This window comes from Lipophrys pholis (assembly GCF_963383615.2).
Source record: "Lipophrys pholis genome assembly, chromosome: 11".
NCBI lineage: Eukaryota > Metazoa > Chordata > Actinopteri > Blenniiformes > Blenniidae > Lipophrys > Lipophrys pholis.
In genome coordinates, this window is record NC_137631.1 from 12,693,121 (window position 1) to 12,710,477 (window position 17,357).

A 17,357-nucleotide genomic window follows, 5' to 3' on the forward strand; every position below is an offset into this window, starting at 1 on the left:
GCTGGACTGAGGTAGACAAACAAGCGAAGCAGCAAGAGGAAGATAAAGACAAACAAAAAAAGTACTGCACTTTGTAGGCCATGACATGGTAGCTGCAACATTTTAGCAGATGTCCATCATCAACATAACATCAACATAAGATGGACCCAACAAAAGTCTCCACCTGCAATGGAAAGTTACTTTCCGAACATTTACTTATTTTTCTTGTGAGCTTGACTTCTCAAGCGACCCAGTAGCTGTAAGTTATGTTGATTATTTCACATGTTATGGGTAAAATATAAAGGCTGAATGGTCAGTATCAAGGAGAATGCAGCAGGCAACATAGAATAAACAAACGATGATGTGTTGAATTTGTACCCTGAAAGACTGCACTCACATTTTGTATGCAGACCTGATAATGTGGAGGAGAATAGCGACCAGCGGCATGACCCCTACGCAGACATCTGTGCTAAGATCCAGCCCAGCAAAACGCCACCAAAGGATGGCTCGTTGCAGATTAATACAGGGCTTAAACAAGTTCAACAGCTCTTTCAGCATTAAATCAAAGACACCATACAACTAAGAGGCTTAAACACCAAAGAACTACATCAGTCTGTGTGTTTCTCTACTAAATCCTAGAGGTAGGCTGGCAATCACTTGGTATATTCAACCAGAAGGGATTAAATCAATGTACTTTAATACCACACATCACCGCTAACCTGATATACCAGATGGTTTGTTAAAGCAGGACTGCGTGAGCGTACTTGATATCTGGTTGAAAAAGTGGCAGGTGCTTTGAAAATTTACTTGGCAAGTGATGGAACAAACCATCTGTACTGTATATCACTGACTGGCATGGGATAACATCAACCGATTAGATTCCCAGCAGCAGCTCATTGGATACTGTGTATCAGAACCAGTGTGATTTTTAAGAACGGCAAGATGTATCCACAGCACAAGGTAGATGACAGTCACTGTGGGTTCGGGCAAACATGTGGCCTGTGGTTCCAAACCGTACCACAAGAGGCTTTTCTTTGGCCTGCCGAAAATAATCTGAATTTCTTTCCAGAATAGTCACTGCTTCTGCCATATTATCCAGACTAAGTCGTATCAGTCAAGAAATGCGCCATGAAGAGGAAAATAAACATACATGTTGTACTAGTGTATAAGATGTACTCCATTTATTTTTCATCTGATTGAATTTGAACAGTTTTCCTGCTTGTTTCTCCATTTTCTGCCAAATATTTCATAATTTTCCATGTAAATTCTGCGGCGCGGGTTTGTTTGTTTTTGCGACATTTTGCTCGTGCAGCAGTAATGGAGGTTTTTTGGTGGTACTGTAACAGCCTTCCTTGGCCAAAAAGGGCAATCCAGAGGTCCCAGATAGTATGTACCAGTATATTATAATATATTCTCTTAAAATAACTCACACGACCAGCATAACAACGAAAAAAAAGGCGTGCCTTGAAAATATAGCACTTTGTTCAATAAGTTAATTTCATTGCTATACAATTAAAAGTAGGGTTTACAATTGCAACAGGGAGACCAAGAACTGAACAGCAGATGGCAGCTTGCTCATATCTACAAGATCAGTGATGCAGGAGTGAAAGATAGCTACATTGTTTGTGAAAACACACTTACTAAAAGCTGCAGAATCCAGTGTCCGTGTTTTTTCGCCCCCAGAGATAGGATTGAGAACATTTCAGGTTACTTGTCATCGATTCTGTACAAAGTACACTGAATGTAGACATTTTGAACTAAAATGAGTATGACTTTGCAGGGTCAGGACTAGTTGTTGGCTTTTCCCCCTATAGTAAGGGCTTGTGTCATGGAGTTCTACAAAGTTGCATCTGTAACTTTCTTGTAGTTCCGGCACAAGCACAAGTCAGTTTCTCTCATGTGTTTGCAAATGTAACAACCTCATCAGAGAGCAGTGTTTCATTAAATTTCCAGAACAACATTTTTCTAAATCTGAGACATGCTGCACAACAATTGCACTGCACCAGGGAAAAATAAGAAAACTATTTCTACTTTCTGATTGTTTTTTGGGGGGTTGTTTTTGGAAGAAGAAAAAAAAATACTAATTCTCCTAAAGAAAGTCTTTAAAGGCGACTATTTTGCATAAAATAAACACAGATGCATCTGAAACAAAAGAAACACATATGTCAGACACTAATGCCAACGTGGTCTGATGAGGATTTTTTATAGAGAACCGTCTTAATCAGCACCTGAGGCAACTACTGACATCAGAGGATCGTTTACACATATGTTCACACAGAGCATCGGAACACACAGACACACAGACACACACACACACACACACACACACACACACACACACACACACACACACACACACACACACACACACACATGCTTTTCTTCTCGTGCCGACCAGATGGTGAAGACCCCACAGAGTCTCAAACAGAGCAGACGAACACGCCTCCTTCGCTGACTATCTGTCTCCAAGTCAGCACGCAGCCTCACACCGGAGAGGTATGGATCCGGGATGGGGATGATGTACAGCAGATCCAGATCTACTGGTTTCCCTCTTAAATCACGATAACAAAGGAGATTGAGCAGCAGGAGCTCTGAATCAGCACACAGCCACCACAGCCTCCCCCTGCCAAGGGGATGAGTAAACACGCTCAAAGTGCTTCACAGTTTGAATTAGACGTTTTCCCAGAAGGAAACTCATTCATGTTGGCCTTGTGCATGGGAATTTTGTACATTTCACTGAATATAACATTTGAAAGTGTGGATGAAATAGGTAAATTATTAAGCAGTATGGTCACAATATGATATCATAAAAATGTACAGTGTTTTACCCATGACAATAGTTTGGTAATATGAGTTGGCACAATACAAAGTGGGTTACCGGATCAGGACCAAGCAACAAGCACAGGGCAGGGCATGATTCCGAATCATACCAGTAGTAGCAATGATTATGATCCGCGACACCCCTGTCGTCAAAACAAAACACTATTTCACCACACGTTTATTAATCTCCTTCTAAGAAAACATCAGAATGTTAGACTATAGTTATAAAGAGACTATTTTCCCCACAAGACTTCAAACACCAGCCTATATGCACTGTGTTTGGTGTCCACCGATGGCTGCGGCTCAGCTGGTAGAATGAACATCAACATGCATGTCAATGTAAATCTTCCCCGTGTGAGCAGACGTCAATAAAATGGATCTATACATGAACACGTAAAAGCATTGCTCCTGCTGAGCCTACATGTTGTACATTTCCGAAACTTCTTTGCTGGAATGGGTTTAATGTGGATATCAGGATGCAGGCCATTCTAAAGTTTCGGTGTAATGTGTGTAGTTTCAAGTTCCCTATGACATACAAGATGTGAGAGTAAGGAGAAATGAGAATGAATTGTCTGGTAGCTGTGTATGTGGTCGGCTGTCTTTGTGTTATATAGTCTGGCAAAGCCCTTCAGTGTGCACTCTTCCCCTTATTCAGCGTGTGCTGGAACACGCTGTGGCTTCTGCAATACCAATGAAAGAAACCGGCTTTACTTCTTCCCTTCACAGTAAATCTCTTGATGTACTTCAAGGTGCTTCCTGCCAGGACAGCGAGCAAGGAAGGCAGAGGCTTGCGTGCGACAGTGGACCACTGCTGCTCGTATACATGAAGGAAAAAGAGGAACATTCGTGAGAACAGTCCCCACATTACACGAGAATTAAATTGTGCGAATTGGTTTGCCTTGCCACTAATAGTTAGCTGGTATCACCGTGAGCCTGAAAGATATCTGCCGTTTGTGTTCAGTTACAACGTAGGACTTTAACTGAACCAATACCAAACATTCTCTTATCTTTCTGACACAATTTTGGCCGGGTTTCTGAAAGAGATCCTAATGTACTGAGTACACTGCAGCGAGTTGAGCAGGTTTTACTGATGGAGTCACTGAAGAATCTGACACCGTTTTTGGGTTCATTATTCAAAGCCTGTTGCTCCTGATGGGTTGAATGCTGCACAGTTGAAATGAATGATTGTTTGTCCAAATGTATCATTTCACTCATACCAACTCATTACAAATAGTTGTGTTTATTGGCCCGAGCAATGAAACAATTTATCCTCATGTCAAAAAGAAAACAGTAGTGTTTTATTACACTGGTGTAATGGTTGTATTTGAAGTCCTGCTCTGGGAGCAGACAGTAATTATTCACGGCGTGATTGAAACAGAAACTTTGCGAATGGCAACAGCAATCTTTATGCTAATCACGAGGTTAAACAAATTGAAGGCGGAGGCTAAAATTATATTTTCTATTATTAAACTCCCTAAAAACACTATCTTGCATTTAAATTAATTCCCACTCTCCCCACTGTGTGACCGTGTTCTCTCTGTTACGTAACCAGGTCTGATATAAAGCTTCGCTCACAGACAGGAGCTTGGATTATTCCCTTGACAGAAGGGAAGAGCCTTTAAATGTCTGCCATACATGTCTCTCTCACACTTAAGACTCCGGGTTCACGTGGATTCCCTTCGTTTCTGCACAGATGAATTAAAAACCTCATATCTCAAGCTTTACTAGATCCTACGTAGAACCATAGCTGCAGACAGGAACAAGGTTCAGCTCCTTCAACATGAGCTCATTCTGCACTGCGATTCTGTCACCTGGCAGTCATGAACATGTAAGCAAGTCGCAAATTTGAAAAAGCTGCCACATAATAATCATTTCTTCAGAATTTTGATGAGACGGTTCATTTTATTGTAGCCTGAGGTGTCAGCTTCTGCAGACCAAACTACAGACACAAAACAAACTAAATAGTGCTCTTTTGGCTCTTCTTGTGATTCCCAGAGTGTCATGGTCAGCTGAAAGAGCCAGCAGCTTTCAGCTCAGTGGTGTAAACCTGGTGTGGAACATTTAACAGCTCAAAGAACCACATAATCCTCTCAGGAGTCGGAGAAGGAGAACACATACTGGACCAACAGTTGTGAGAGAGAAACAGCTCGAGATGGATGTTAGTATCTCCATGTATCTGTTCAATGTTTAAAGAGGACACTGGTTTGGCATGTGAGCTTTCAAAATGATAATATGTAAGCACACTGATGCTATCGTCTCCTCAAGCCGACATCCTTCCAGACACTCGGTCTGGGTTTGTTTCTGCGTTGAATGCAGGGTTAAAGAAGCAGCAGGCAAAATTGATAAGAGCAGATCCAGCCCCCAAAAGATTCATCATCCCTTGTTCTACATTTCACCAAAAGAAAACGCTCTAAAACCACGAGAAAAATACTATCCTGAGCTCTTGTGCTGTGGTATAAATTATGCTTTTTTGAACTACATAAATCTTGAAGTTGAGTTGTTAGAATCTCATTGATAAGACATAACCTGGTCAGAATGATCAATTTAATGTATTGTTTTGTGTATAGATTTGACGTAATATCAGTCGTAGAATCATCCTGGGGTCAAAAGTATGTGTTTATTCAATAAAAGGCTTTTACAAGTCATTATGATTAATATTAGTCAATGGAAGCATTTTGAACTAGATACTTGAATAAGCTATACATTTTTATTATTTATCACGGAGTGATAATGAGCATAACTGAATTAGTGAGTGTGTGGGCTTTTACAGCAGAAAAGGAGCCAGCGAGTGCATCTGTCTCTGAACAGAGACGCACTGGAGAGATTTTTTTTCTTCTCCTAATTACCTAAAGTTCAATTGACATGCTTTCCTCTGTTTGGAGTGATAAATGATGCAGCAGCAGGAGTGAATGGACCAACGATAGTGGTGGTTGTAGAACGCACTAGTACAATATTTATGTTCTACGGTGCACTTTGTAGTGATGGGTGCTCGGAAACAGCAAATTGCCCTCAAAGGACACCGAAAACATGTAATCAGACGAAACATTAATATCTGGGCAGTAATCAAACTCCACTTTAGGGCAGAAGCACAGTGAGGGTCAGCTGTGGTTATACCTCATTAGTCTCCAAAACAAGATAATAGCCATCTCGTTGCATCACCGAGAGCAATTAGCCCTGACTGGCACTTTGGATTTTCCCCTTACTCTCACAGACAGACTTGATGAGACAAAAACAGCAAACACAGGGAGTGTCAGCAATCTGCACCTATCTATTCATCAACATGACTGCTGACTCACTTCCTGCATGTATGTGCCCACAAACTAAATGGTGCAATTGACAGTATGTAAAGCACAAATAAATCCCAACGATTTAATTCACCCTGAATTCACAACAGCTATGCACAGGTCGAGAATCCTACATAGTCTTAAATAATCCGGAGATTAAATTGTGCACACTTCATAAAAATGAGGCAACAGCAAGTAGATGTAGGCTTATATGGTAATAGATGAATAGCGAGCAACATGGCCATCTCTTATGCTGTAAATGAGGATAAAATGAAGCTCAGGAGTGGCCATTTATATTCACACAACTTGCACTGTAGAAGCCAAGCCAATGCTTTAAGCCACTGAGAGGCTACACCCGGAAACTTAATTGATGTGCTGACTGTTGGTGGGTCGAATGAATGAAAAGTCTGAGTAATCATATGTAACTGAATATCTTTCTCCTTTAATTAACATCCAAACTGTTTCCAGTAAAGTCACGCTTTAATCTAACAAACTTTCACGTGTACCTCACTTCGGCGGCCCAAAGCACTTGATGGTCTGACCCAACGAAGAAAAGTTTCCTCATACTGTATAGAGTTCAATTACCTTGTGACACCCAATACACTGTGTACCACAGATAAATAAATTACATTACAATACATTTCTATGCACATTTTCTGTATTGCTGTGAGGTTGTTTTCTGCTGTTTATATATACTCTTTTGTTAAAAGGGTTTGTAGTTACAAACAGCCAGTCTAGTTCACTGAGATAGCAACCAGCACTGGGCATATCGTGTGACGGTTTGTAGGGGCAAAAAAAAGATATAGGAAATAACCTTTTGTACAAACACATTCACTAAGTCTGAGAAAAACGTTTGTCGTGTTGAGTAACAACCGATTTGTTTCTGAAACCTCTTTTCCCCAGTGGGAAGTCTGACCACCTGTTTCTCCCAATAGGATGTGGGACTTTTTCCCACCTCCCAACAGTTTCATCCAAGCGGAGGTCACAAAAGAAGCCACACAAGTACTGTACAGGGGGTGGATCTTGCATTTACTAAATAAGGGAAAACACATACTGCGGAAATGTATGGAAAATATACATGGGAGTGCTTGACTCTGTAGGAAGCATCCTACAATAAGACTACAAATACTACGGTATAATGATAATATGCTTTCATAACTGAAGAAGAAGCAGGAGTGTTCATTCTCTGCTAACAACATGGAGGAAAAAGTAACAGAGAAGCCAACCTGAAGGAGAAAGTGTTCTGATGTGTGGATTATTGTTGCAGGTCTAAAAGGACAAAAGCAGCATTCTGGCTGGATCGAGTTCATTCAGGCTTCTCTGATTTATGGCCAAATTCAGCAGTTGTGACAGCGGCCAAAAGGTGTAAGCTCAGAAACTTGGGTGGGAGCTACTGACCCTTTGCTCTCTCCTTAATTAGACACACAAAACAGCATGGTGATGGTAATAAGCTTCGTGGTGCCAAGACTCTCAGGGAGCATTAAATCAGACTGTTTTTTTTTTATTGTGGCATCTCAACAAAGGCTAAGCATCTTTTCAGACTTCAGAGCTGTTTTTATACTTGAAAACAAATTGGCAACATTTTGTGAAGATAACTAACAAACACAGAGCAATTTCCCTTCATAATTTCAAGCTCTGCAACATCCCGTTTGCATTGGACCACTGACAGACAACCTACAATAAAAAAAATTAAATAAGAAAAGAGAGGTGACTGTCTGGGGGGAGGGGGGACCAAGCCGTGACTGATTCAATTACTCTCTCCACTGACCTTCTCCCATTCAAAAATCACACTACCATTAAATAATCAAATGGTGGCATGAACCATTCCTCAAGTTCCCGCTATCACACCAACAACCCGCAACTCATCCTTTCGAGCACATCGCATCAGAGCACAGACTGCGTCAGCACAATCTGCTCCTTGATGCTCACACTGTGTAACCCGATGGTAGCAGCCAGGCAACACAGCCAGCATGTGAATCAGCCAGATCCTTTAAAACGGAGGCTTTTAAGCAGAGGGAGCCACAGAAGAAAGCAGTGAATCTGTCTGGGCTCCATTAAGAAGTGTGTTGACTCTTTTATTTTTTTTTCAGGGGGGGGGTGTTTAAATCAAGTTTACATAAATAAATGTACATAAATAAAGCTACAAATGTTTAATATTTAACAACCCAAAACTACTGACAAAGTAATAGCAGCACACTGGAAGATGTGAGGTGAAGACTTATCCAGCTGTCAGCAGGCTAAACTAATAGGTCTGGAGCACTTTCGGAGGCTCATATTGGCAGCCTCACATGAACCCTCAAAATGTCCCAAGGACTGCCCAAGTCGGTGATCACATCAAACTGTCAACAAATCTATATGTCAACACAATGAGTCACGCTTAGGTCTCATGCATGGCTTTAGGCAGCCTAATTACTGAAAGCTCAAGAACATCCATAATGTCTTGTCTTTACAGCAGAGAGACACACTGATTTTATGCATTGAATCAACCGCACACGTGTATCAGTGCATGCAGCCATCTTTATAACACCAGCAGTTGTGACCACATGATTAGAATTGGAAAACGAATCCAGCCAGGCTCAGCAGACAGGCTGATAAAATGTGGAAAAACAGATTCAGATTCAGTCACATGTAGAGTAATTATGTGCATTTCACCCACAAATATGCCCCAGCATTAAATCTAAATAGGAAGGCAGAGTGGCTTATGCCTAATAGTACTTTCCTAAGGCCCCCAAAGAAACTCCACATCAAATTAAATTACCGACAAGATGACATGAATTCACATTGCAAATTCGGAGCTCAAACTTCAGCTTTCACCGAGTTCATTTTCAGCATGATTCACAACTAAATACCAGCCATTATTGGGAAGTGACATGCATTACTGAAGGGTGAAGGGAGAAGTGAAAACACAGTGGTAAAGAGATGTGGGAGAGCAGTGAGAGACAACATAATGGAGAAGAATGGAAGGTAAATCTATTGAGCTGCACTCATGATTTTTAGGGTGGGTGCCTGCCAAATTAACAGCAGGCTGCACTGGTGAAATTAAAGGAGAAATCTGTCTCATTGCATTTATCTAAACAATGTTTTAACACCAAGCTGATTTGGCTAATTTACATCATATTTGGGTGATCAGATCACATGCGGCGAGTCTTAAGGACAAGTGTGTACACACCCGCCAAAGCACTTTCACTCAAATCACTTCCTGAGGTGGTCTGGGGCACATCTGACCACATTGGGCTTCTAGTGTGAACAGTCATGCGCCACGAATGCGCTTCGGGACAGTGGATGAGCAGGATAATACGGCATACGTAATACGTAAGTATGATCGGTGCAGGCCATGAGTTCGTGAGAGAATGTGGCAGTCTGAGGTTCAGTCTTTCCATCGTTCCAAAGAAACTATGAAAAAGAGTATGGATGTCCGAGCCTAAAGGTCCGCAGAGACAGGGTGCCTTATAGCGGCCTGGGCAATGGATACCGTCCTAACCTTCGTCTGGGGACAGACTGAGGTCATAACTGCGTGCAAGGCCCTTTTAACTTTTAGCAGAAGGGACAGAGAAGTAGCAATACAATCCAAACTCAAGTGGTTAGCCCGAAACGCATGATACAAACAAGTGTAACCAGTCTGATTCAGGACTTGCCACGTTTGATCTGATCGGCCGAAACGCATGTTAATGCCAGGGGTAAACAGGACCATTGCTCCTCTCACTTACTTGAATGGTCTCTATTGTGGAAACCTTTGTTTACTATAGCTATGTCAGGGTGCTTTCACACCAGGACTCGGTTCAATTGGTTTGGTTTGCTTTCACACTTTACTTTTGAGAGCAGCTCAAACTGTGAAGCAGACTATCCCTAAAACGAACTCTGGTCCGGACTAATCAGTGCTGGTGTGAAAGCACCCTTATACCATCTTGTTGGATGGTAGTGGTTAGTTCACCTTATGATGAAGAATATTACTGCCGTCAAGCTGCTGGCCAACCCCTTCATGTGATAGTAGGTTTTCTTTTTACAAGAAAAATTACCATGTCATGGGACAGTGCCAGAATTATAGTGATCAACTAATGAATATAATCTCCGGGTACGCTTTGCACTAAGAAGCCGATAAAATGCTGGAGTATAAAATTACTGCCTTTCAGTCAGAGTGCTTGGAAACCTGCCAGATGAAGCACCTCATATTCATGAGGAAATGAAACAGGAAGAATGGATTCAGTGAGGATAATAAGGCATAATATCAGAAATTTGCAAGAGGCTTATTCCAATACATTATACAGAAGCATTCTTGTATCTTGGCAAAGAAGTTCCCCTACAAAAAAATTAAAATCTATACCTGCTGTACGAGGAGAGTATTTCGGTGAGAAAACCAAATGTTTCAACTCATATTTTGGGATTTAGAGGACAAATGATGAATCCCTGCCAACCGATAGACAGAACTTGCAATCTCCTTTGATTTGCTGCATGCACATGAGAAGAGTGGGGAGGAAATGTAAACCACAAAGCCAAACTGAACAAAGTGGAAATGGAGCATATGTCACATATTTTCCTGAACACGGCCGTAACAAATGAGCGCGCTGTGGATATGAGGTGAAAACAAAATCGATGAAAGGAAACTTCAAATCTTTAAGCCTTTTCCGACTCCTGCGATGCAGTGGACTGGCGTGGGCCTCAGAAATAGTTTCCAGTAGCCACTTAAGACAAGTGTCATTTTCAAGTGTGAGGCAGACCACATAGTAAACCCAAACGGTGAGGATAACTGTCAGAAAAGGAGAGCACATTATACTTTGGCTGAACTCTCCAAGTCGGCTCAGCTTTTCGCGAGCTGGGCCTGGATAAATACAAACAGCTTGCAAGGAGACAGCGACGACACTGTCACCGTGTCTGCGCGGTGTTTGCACAGTGTTCCTGTGTAATCATTAACTTCTGCGATATGTTTCTACAGTGCAGGGTGAGGGTGTAAAGGTTTCCATTTTACAACCGTCCAGCGTTTACTTTGACCAAACAGCGGGTTTTCAGGAGAACTCCGTGCGTCTTGTAGAGGAAAGGCGGTAAACTCACTTGATAAAGCATCGAGCTCCTTCGAAGGTGTATCCCTCCTCCCATCCTGTGGGTAGGTCTGTGTGAGAAGGAAAGGTGGTCCAGACATGCAAGCACAAACAGAAGGAGGAAAGGCTTACCGACTGATTTGTAGTTTTCAGCACAAATATCAATAGTATCAACAAGTCCATTAGTGGCTGGTTCAACTATCTACACAAAAAGTAAATGTGAAAATATAAATCAGATTAAGCCTAAACTGACAGGTTCTTCAGCGGTCCATCACTCAAGCCTTCGTCATAATCATCATTGTAACTTTATTTATTTATGTTTACAAAATGCCATAACAAAGTCGGATCACCAAAAAAAAAAACAATATGAGAGACCAAATTAAATTCAGTAAATAGAAAAAAAAAGAATTAGACTTAATTAATAAACTGACGATCATCATAAAGATACAATAGAAGAATTTTTTAAATAAAAACAAAAAATGATCCACAAGTAATAAAAAGTACAAACAAAGAATAAAAATCTGGGGAGTTTTTACTAACGCTTATTTTATCATGTTAAATGATATTGTTTCCAGTTCAGACAAATGTCATTGTAAGTATTGTTTAATTAAATATTCTATAATAGAGAAGTTTTTAAGTGTTACTGTGTTTTATAATGATCTCTTTGCAAAAGTCAACACAAAACTAAAAATGCTTGGAAAAGGCATCTGCTTGACCATCCCCATAGATTTGACTTCTTTCATTCCCCTCATTTTAAGATCAATTTAAAGAATTGTCCTTCCTTTGCATTTTAACGTATTGCTTGACTCAATTACAACTCTCCCATTATCAACGAAATGCAGTTATAAAGACTACTTAACTTATGTGAAAATGTACTTTGATTAAAGTTTTTGAATTTAAAGCGGTGGGGTGTCAAACACAAGGTCCATGGGCACGCGAGAGGCTCCAATCTAGCCTGTCACTACCAAGTAAATGGCAACAATTTCAAAGAAAATATCGAGTTTGGTTTCTTTTTTACAAATTCCTTAAGAAAAACTGATAAATTGCTGATGATGCCCCTGAAGATTGCTACCTCCTTACTAGCATTAGCCTCAAAGTCATGCTGTCAGGGTGACTTTTTTTTTGGGGGGGGGGGGTTGTGCAAATATTTATATATATATATCACATATACACTGCGTCACAACAACAACAAAACTTTAAAGTTAAACATTTTTATTTATGTTATGTTATGTTATGTTATGTTATGTTATGTTATGTTATGTTATGTTATGTTATGTTATGAATCTGGCCCACTCAAAAAGGAATTGGGCTTTATGTGGCCCTTCAAAACAAATGTGTTTGACATCCTTGATCAAATCAATATCACACACACACACACACACACACACACACACACACACACACACACACACACACACACATTTGAGAACATGTAAATAAACGTTTAATACTTCCACAATTAAGAATGAATGAGAAATGTTTAATCATTCCATTAAAGATTAGTACAATTGTTGCCAGGTCATGGTGTAGTAGTGTTCACTTTTTAGTTTCGCTATATTGCAGGACATTTTTTATTTTTTTCAAAGTAGCCTGAACGACGTTGGTGTTCATTTGTTGCAGCTCTGCTTGAGTTGCAGCTGCAGCCAGTCAATAATGTGGATGTTTGAAGTTAAAGAGCTGCTGCTGCAGCTGCTGCTGCTGCTGGATATAGTCTCATGGTAACGTCAGGAGCTAATTTTACCGTGTAACACACCGTGTTATAGACTGGAGGAGCTGTTGGAAGGGGATGTGTCACGGAGGTAATTCTCAGGTAGAGGACTGAGAGCCTCGCCTACAGACAGGCGCTGTGTACCTGCTGTCTCACGAGCTCTCTGGGCTGCGGACTCTTTCCGCTCTTTAATCAAATAAAACACTCACATAGACGGCTAAGGTGTTATCGGGAAGCAACATCACTCCCGAAACGAAGCCACACGCTGGTTGTTTGTAAATCAGAGGGTTGTGTTTTTCAACAAGTTCTGAGGCGGCACGAGCCTGGAGGTGTCCCTCCACCGACTCGGTCATAGGTGAGCGCGAGCAGCGTGAAGCCCACTCACACCGCACGGATGTCAGAGCGGCCACACACACACACACACACTCCGCGTGATGGAAAGAGTCAACACAACAACACATGACGGCGGGTTCGGGAAAAGCCCGAAACTTGCCCCGCCGCCGAGGGACGTGCTCACCTGGAGTTTTCCGGTGCCCGGTTATAACTGCCTCGCTGCTCACTGGATGCAGCCAGGTTGTACTCTTGGCTTCTTCGCTGTTGGAGAGAGGGTGGAAATGCATTCGTTATTCAGCGGGGGGCTGGCGCTCCGCTCAGAAAACCCACACAATGACTCGAGGCGTTTTCTCCGCAGGGATATTTACTTGACAAAGAAGACGCGTCCATCCCGGGTAACCCCGTAACTCCAGGAAGACGGGAGACAAGAGATCCACTCGAGCTGTAGATCCGCCGCCATGTCTGGCAGTGCTGTGACAAGCGCGCGGCTCCGCTCTCGCGGGCAGCGCGTACACGGAAACCTTGGCAACGGCTTGTGGTCGCGAGGAGAGAGCAGGATCCCCGGGGGGGGGGGCAGGCGGGAGCCCCCGGGGGGGGGGGGGGGGGGGGGGGGGGGTGCAGCCCATCCAGGGGTAACAGAGATCAGCTAGTGTCAGGGTTCTGCACACATTTGCAATTAAAAGCTTTTAAACTTTTTCGTTTCGTTGTGTCTTTTGGCTGCAATGTATTTTGTTATGAACAAAGACACCTCAAACATGGGGGGCAAAGACATGGATTTTTCTACTACAAAACTCCAGGACAAATTGAAACTATTGGACATTTGTCCAACCTCGTCACACACGGTTATTTAGACTGAACTCAAAGTTTTGGATCATTACATTTTTTTTACTCTATCCATCTGTTTTTTATCCTGATGACAGGTTACACCCTGGACAGCTCGACTGGTGTTTTAGTTACATACATAAAATAAATGGTTGTCATTTGTTATTTGTTGTTATTATGTTGTTATTATTCATATTATTGTTATTGCTTCGCTGAGTGCAATATACATTCAAACAGGCTGGGTTACATCAGTGATTCTCACATGATAGGACAGAAAGCCTGATCAGAATGAAAAAACTTTAATGTAAACATCTATCTGAAAAGTTTGATCCTTCTAATCCAGGCAGGTGTTTTATGCCAATCTTCATTCTGAATACATTCACGTGAACATTGTCCCAATTAAGTCTCCCTGGCTGAGCAGTGTGCAGGATAATGTTCAACGCTTTACAAATACTGTTTTGAGCAAAACTGGTGAATGCAGCTCTTGATTTACTATTTTTTTTAAAAAGACCCCACCCACTCTGACCATCACCTGTTCTCCTGCTGAGCTTTGGAAGGAGATACAGACTGAAAAAAAACCTTTACAAATAAACTGAAAACAGTTCCAACCCTGAAGCAGCTGAACCCTCTATCTATGTGCAATACACCCCAAACCCTCAAATTTGATTTGCACTATTGATTTATTCTTATTATATGTGTTGTTTCCATTTTCACTACCAGCTTTATTATCATATTATCTTATATGTCATTTCAATATTCTCAAATTTAATCTCTATCTTCATGTTTTTGCACGAGCTATTAAGTGATGACTGTTTGAGATTTCAAATCTCACATGTATTTTTTTTTTAAGTCCCCTGCTTTTTATTTTGTATCTGTTTTAACCCTCTGCTTTGAGTGGCACTCAATATAACAACACTGAATAAATACAAGCAAAGCAACGCTTCTAAAAGTTTAATTGCCAGAACAAAATATTACATTGCACTTTTGATGTGCTTATGTATCAGTGAAATCCTTCTTGAGAAAATTACATGCACAAAATATAGTCATTTAATAATGTTTTGGGGGAATAAATCAATTAATTTGCTGGAAACTTTGCACAAAATGTGATAAAAAATTTTTTTAATTAAGCTCAGTTACCTGCAAAGTAGCATGCTTTAGTTAGTAGACGATTTTTGTGACCTTTTGTTCAACATATTGAAAGTGAAGTCTATACCCTCAATGGGAATTTACATTTATTCCCTACATTTGTGGCTTTATGCTTCAGGAAACAGTAACAGTAAGTAAACAAATGAACGCTATGTGATTACTCAATTCACAACGTTATTAACAGTGTTATGAACGATTGTAATGTATCCCTGACCTGTTAAAAAGTGCGCTTTGCATCCAACTGTGACTGTAACAGTCAGCCATGCCCCTCGGGAAGGTATTAACAGGAGCCGCCTTGAGGCTCTCACTGTGTCAGCTGGTGTGATGCTGCAGGAGGACATATTTCACAACAAATGATCAATTAAATGTGCGCTGACCAGATGATGCACAGTAAGCTCGGAGTGCTTCTGGGAACCCTGGAGCTTTCTACTTTGATGTTCGAAGCTTTGACGAGTTGAACAGACGATCTTTGAGCACGCCCTCACTTTCAACTCCACCTTTCGGTTCTCGGTCTCCGCCTTCTGTCATTGTGCAGCAGAACTGCAGCGTCAGCCTTTCACGCCGTACAAAACCCCGACATTCAACACCACTGTTCCCTGGATTGTTGTTGCACGATGCTGCATTGTTTTCTGGACACATGGCAGGCCTCTTGTTTTTTAGTGAACATGTGGTACATTTGATGGGAAGTGGGCGTATCTGTTAACAGCCAGTTGGCCCGCGCTGAAGGAAGGTGGTAGCAGTTAGGCTGCAATGCTCAGCCTGGTCAATTGTAAAAACACTGAGGTCCTTGTCTTCTACTTATCGTTGACAGAATATCCCATCTTTATGGTAATGCAACATATAAAAGAACTGTTTGTAGAAGGCCATTAGGCCACAGGTAGACAGAGTAGTGTTTCAAAATGCTCTACTTCGCCCGTCCTTCTCATTAACCTCGTAACGATATGTGTGGGAGCACACAGGCTGTATTTCATGAAGCACAGTGAAATTCAACACCTTACCCTGACTGTTTGATAGATAGGTTTAAAAATCTGACTTTTCCACAGCGCTACTGTTTCTCAGTCATAGTTGAATACTTTTCAGAATTTTTAGGTTCTATTAGGGTGGAATCAATGGATTAGAGTGATGAGTTCAACTTTTCTCTTGGCACTTTGCCAACAATCATCTCAAAATCTATCCAGTGCCCTCCTCGACCCATGATTTGATTTTATCTAAAGAAGTCCAAAGTAGAAGTACCTTTTTGACAGTAGTTTTCTATCATTTATTAGTCTGATATTTTGCACCTATCACATTGCAGACAGATGAACATAATGCTAGTAGGACTGTATTTGTAGAAAAACATAATTTCTTTTAAAACTAATAATTAAACTGGCTTTTTATCACATATTATTCTGGGTTAAAACTTCACAGCTCCTGAAGTCAATATGAAAGTTTGCAGAGAGGACTATATTTCCAAGGTCTGACAGTATTGACCTGCGTTCAACACTGCAGGTCATAAAATTCCTCTTTTGGTAGGAGCAGACATTTCTCCACTGTGACCTAATGTTGCCAGGGTGAACGATGCTCCACTGAGCTGCAGCTTATCACCCACACCCAACAACCCAATACCATTTAGTGAAAGTGCGAGTCTGAATGAGAGTGGAAAGCTATGTTTGTCTGTCTGCAAGTCGTAGCACCAGCTCTGGTTGTACAAATCTTCAAGTTGAGTAATAGAGAATGAAAAAAAAAAAAAAGGATAACAAGTCAAACAGATCTGAAGCTACTAAGTTCATTGTGAAGAACAAACACTGGAAACGAATAGTAGAAATACATGATATATAATATGATATATAAAAGGTATTTTATTGTTTTAGACAGAATAAAGAACAACACAGTTATGTTGAAATTAAACCAAGATTTTGATGAATAACAGTGCGAAAGAAAATCATTAAGTCATACCTGCGTGTCGTGTCTGGTTTTACTTGACGCTCAGCAAGGCAGAGGCTCTCCACACAGGCCAGACTTGAGGCATCATAAGGTAATTAATGGTTGCATATTATCAAGCAGCTGTTGGAGGGCTTTGTTCTGGTGCCAGCTCCGCAGTAACCAAGTGTCCGTCTATGCTAGGTAAAAGGGAAGAGTCTCCTCTTTAGGCTGAAGCCCCTCAGCATCTGTTGGGACCTTTCACAGGCCTGTGCTACTAGAGCTCCAATGACTGGTCATTATGGCAAAGGTTTAGTTGGAAATATTTTTTTT

The 17,357-nt window shown here is 41.2% G+C and overlaps 1 protein-coding gene across 7 annotated transcripts in view; it reads right to left on the reverse strand.

Moving 5' to 3' along the window:
- The window catches only part of plekha5 (pleckstrin homology domain containing, family A member 5), an 82,442-nt gene extending 68,810 nt beyond the window's left edge, over positions 1 to 13,632 (reverse strand). For 6 of the 7 annotated variants that reach the window (XR_013935799.1, XM_080475388.1, XM_080475391.1 and 3 more), the window contains exons 1-3: positions 13,526 to 13,621; positions 13,342 to 13,418; positions 11,130 to 11,187 (exon numbers count right to left, since the gene is read on the reverse strand). Coding sequence is in view for 6 of the 7 variants with exons in the window: in XM_080475388.1 (XP_080331514.1) it covers positions 11,130 to 11,187; positions 13,342 to 13,418; positions 13,526 to 13,617 (227 nt within the window). In the remaining variant the exon portion in view is untranslated. Of the gene's footprint in view, positions 1 to 11,129; positions 11,188 to 13,341; positions 13,419 to 13,525 lie in introns of all 7 variants that reach the window. The other variant, XM_080475395.1, reaches the window with a different exon arrangement.
- Between the last annotated feature and the right edge of the window lie 3,725 nt (positions 13,633 to 17,357).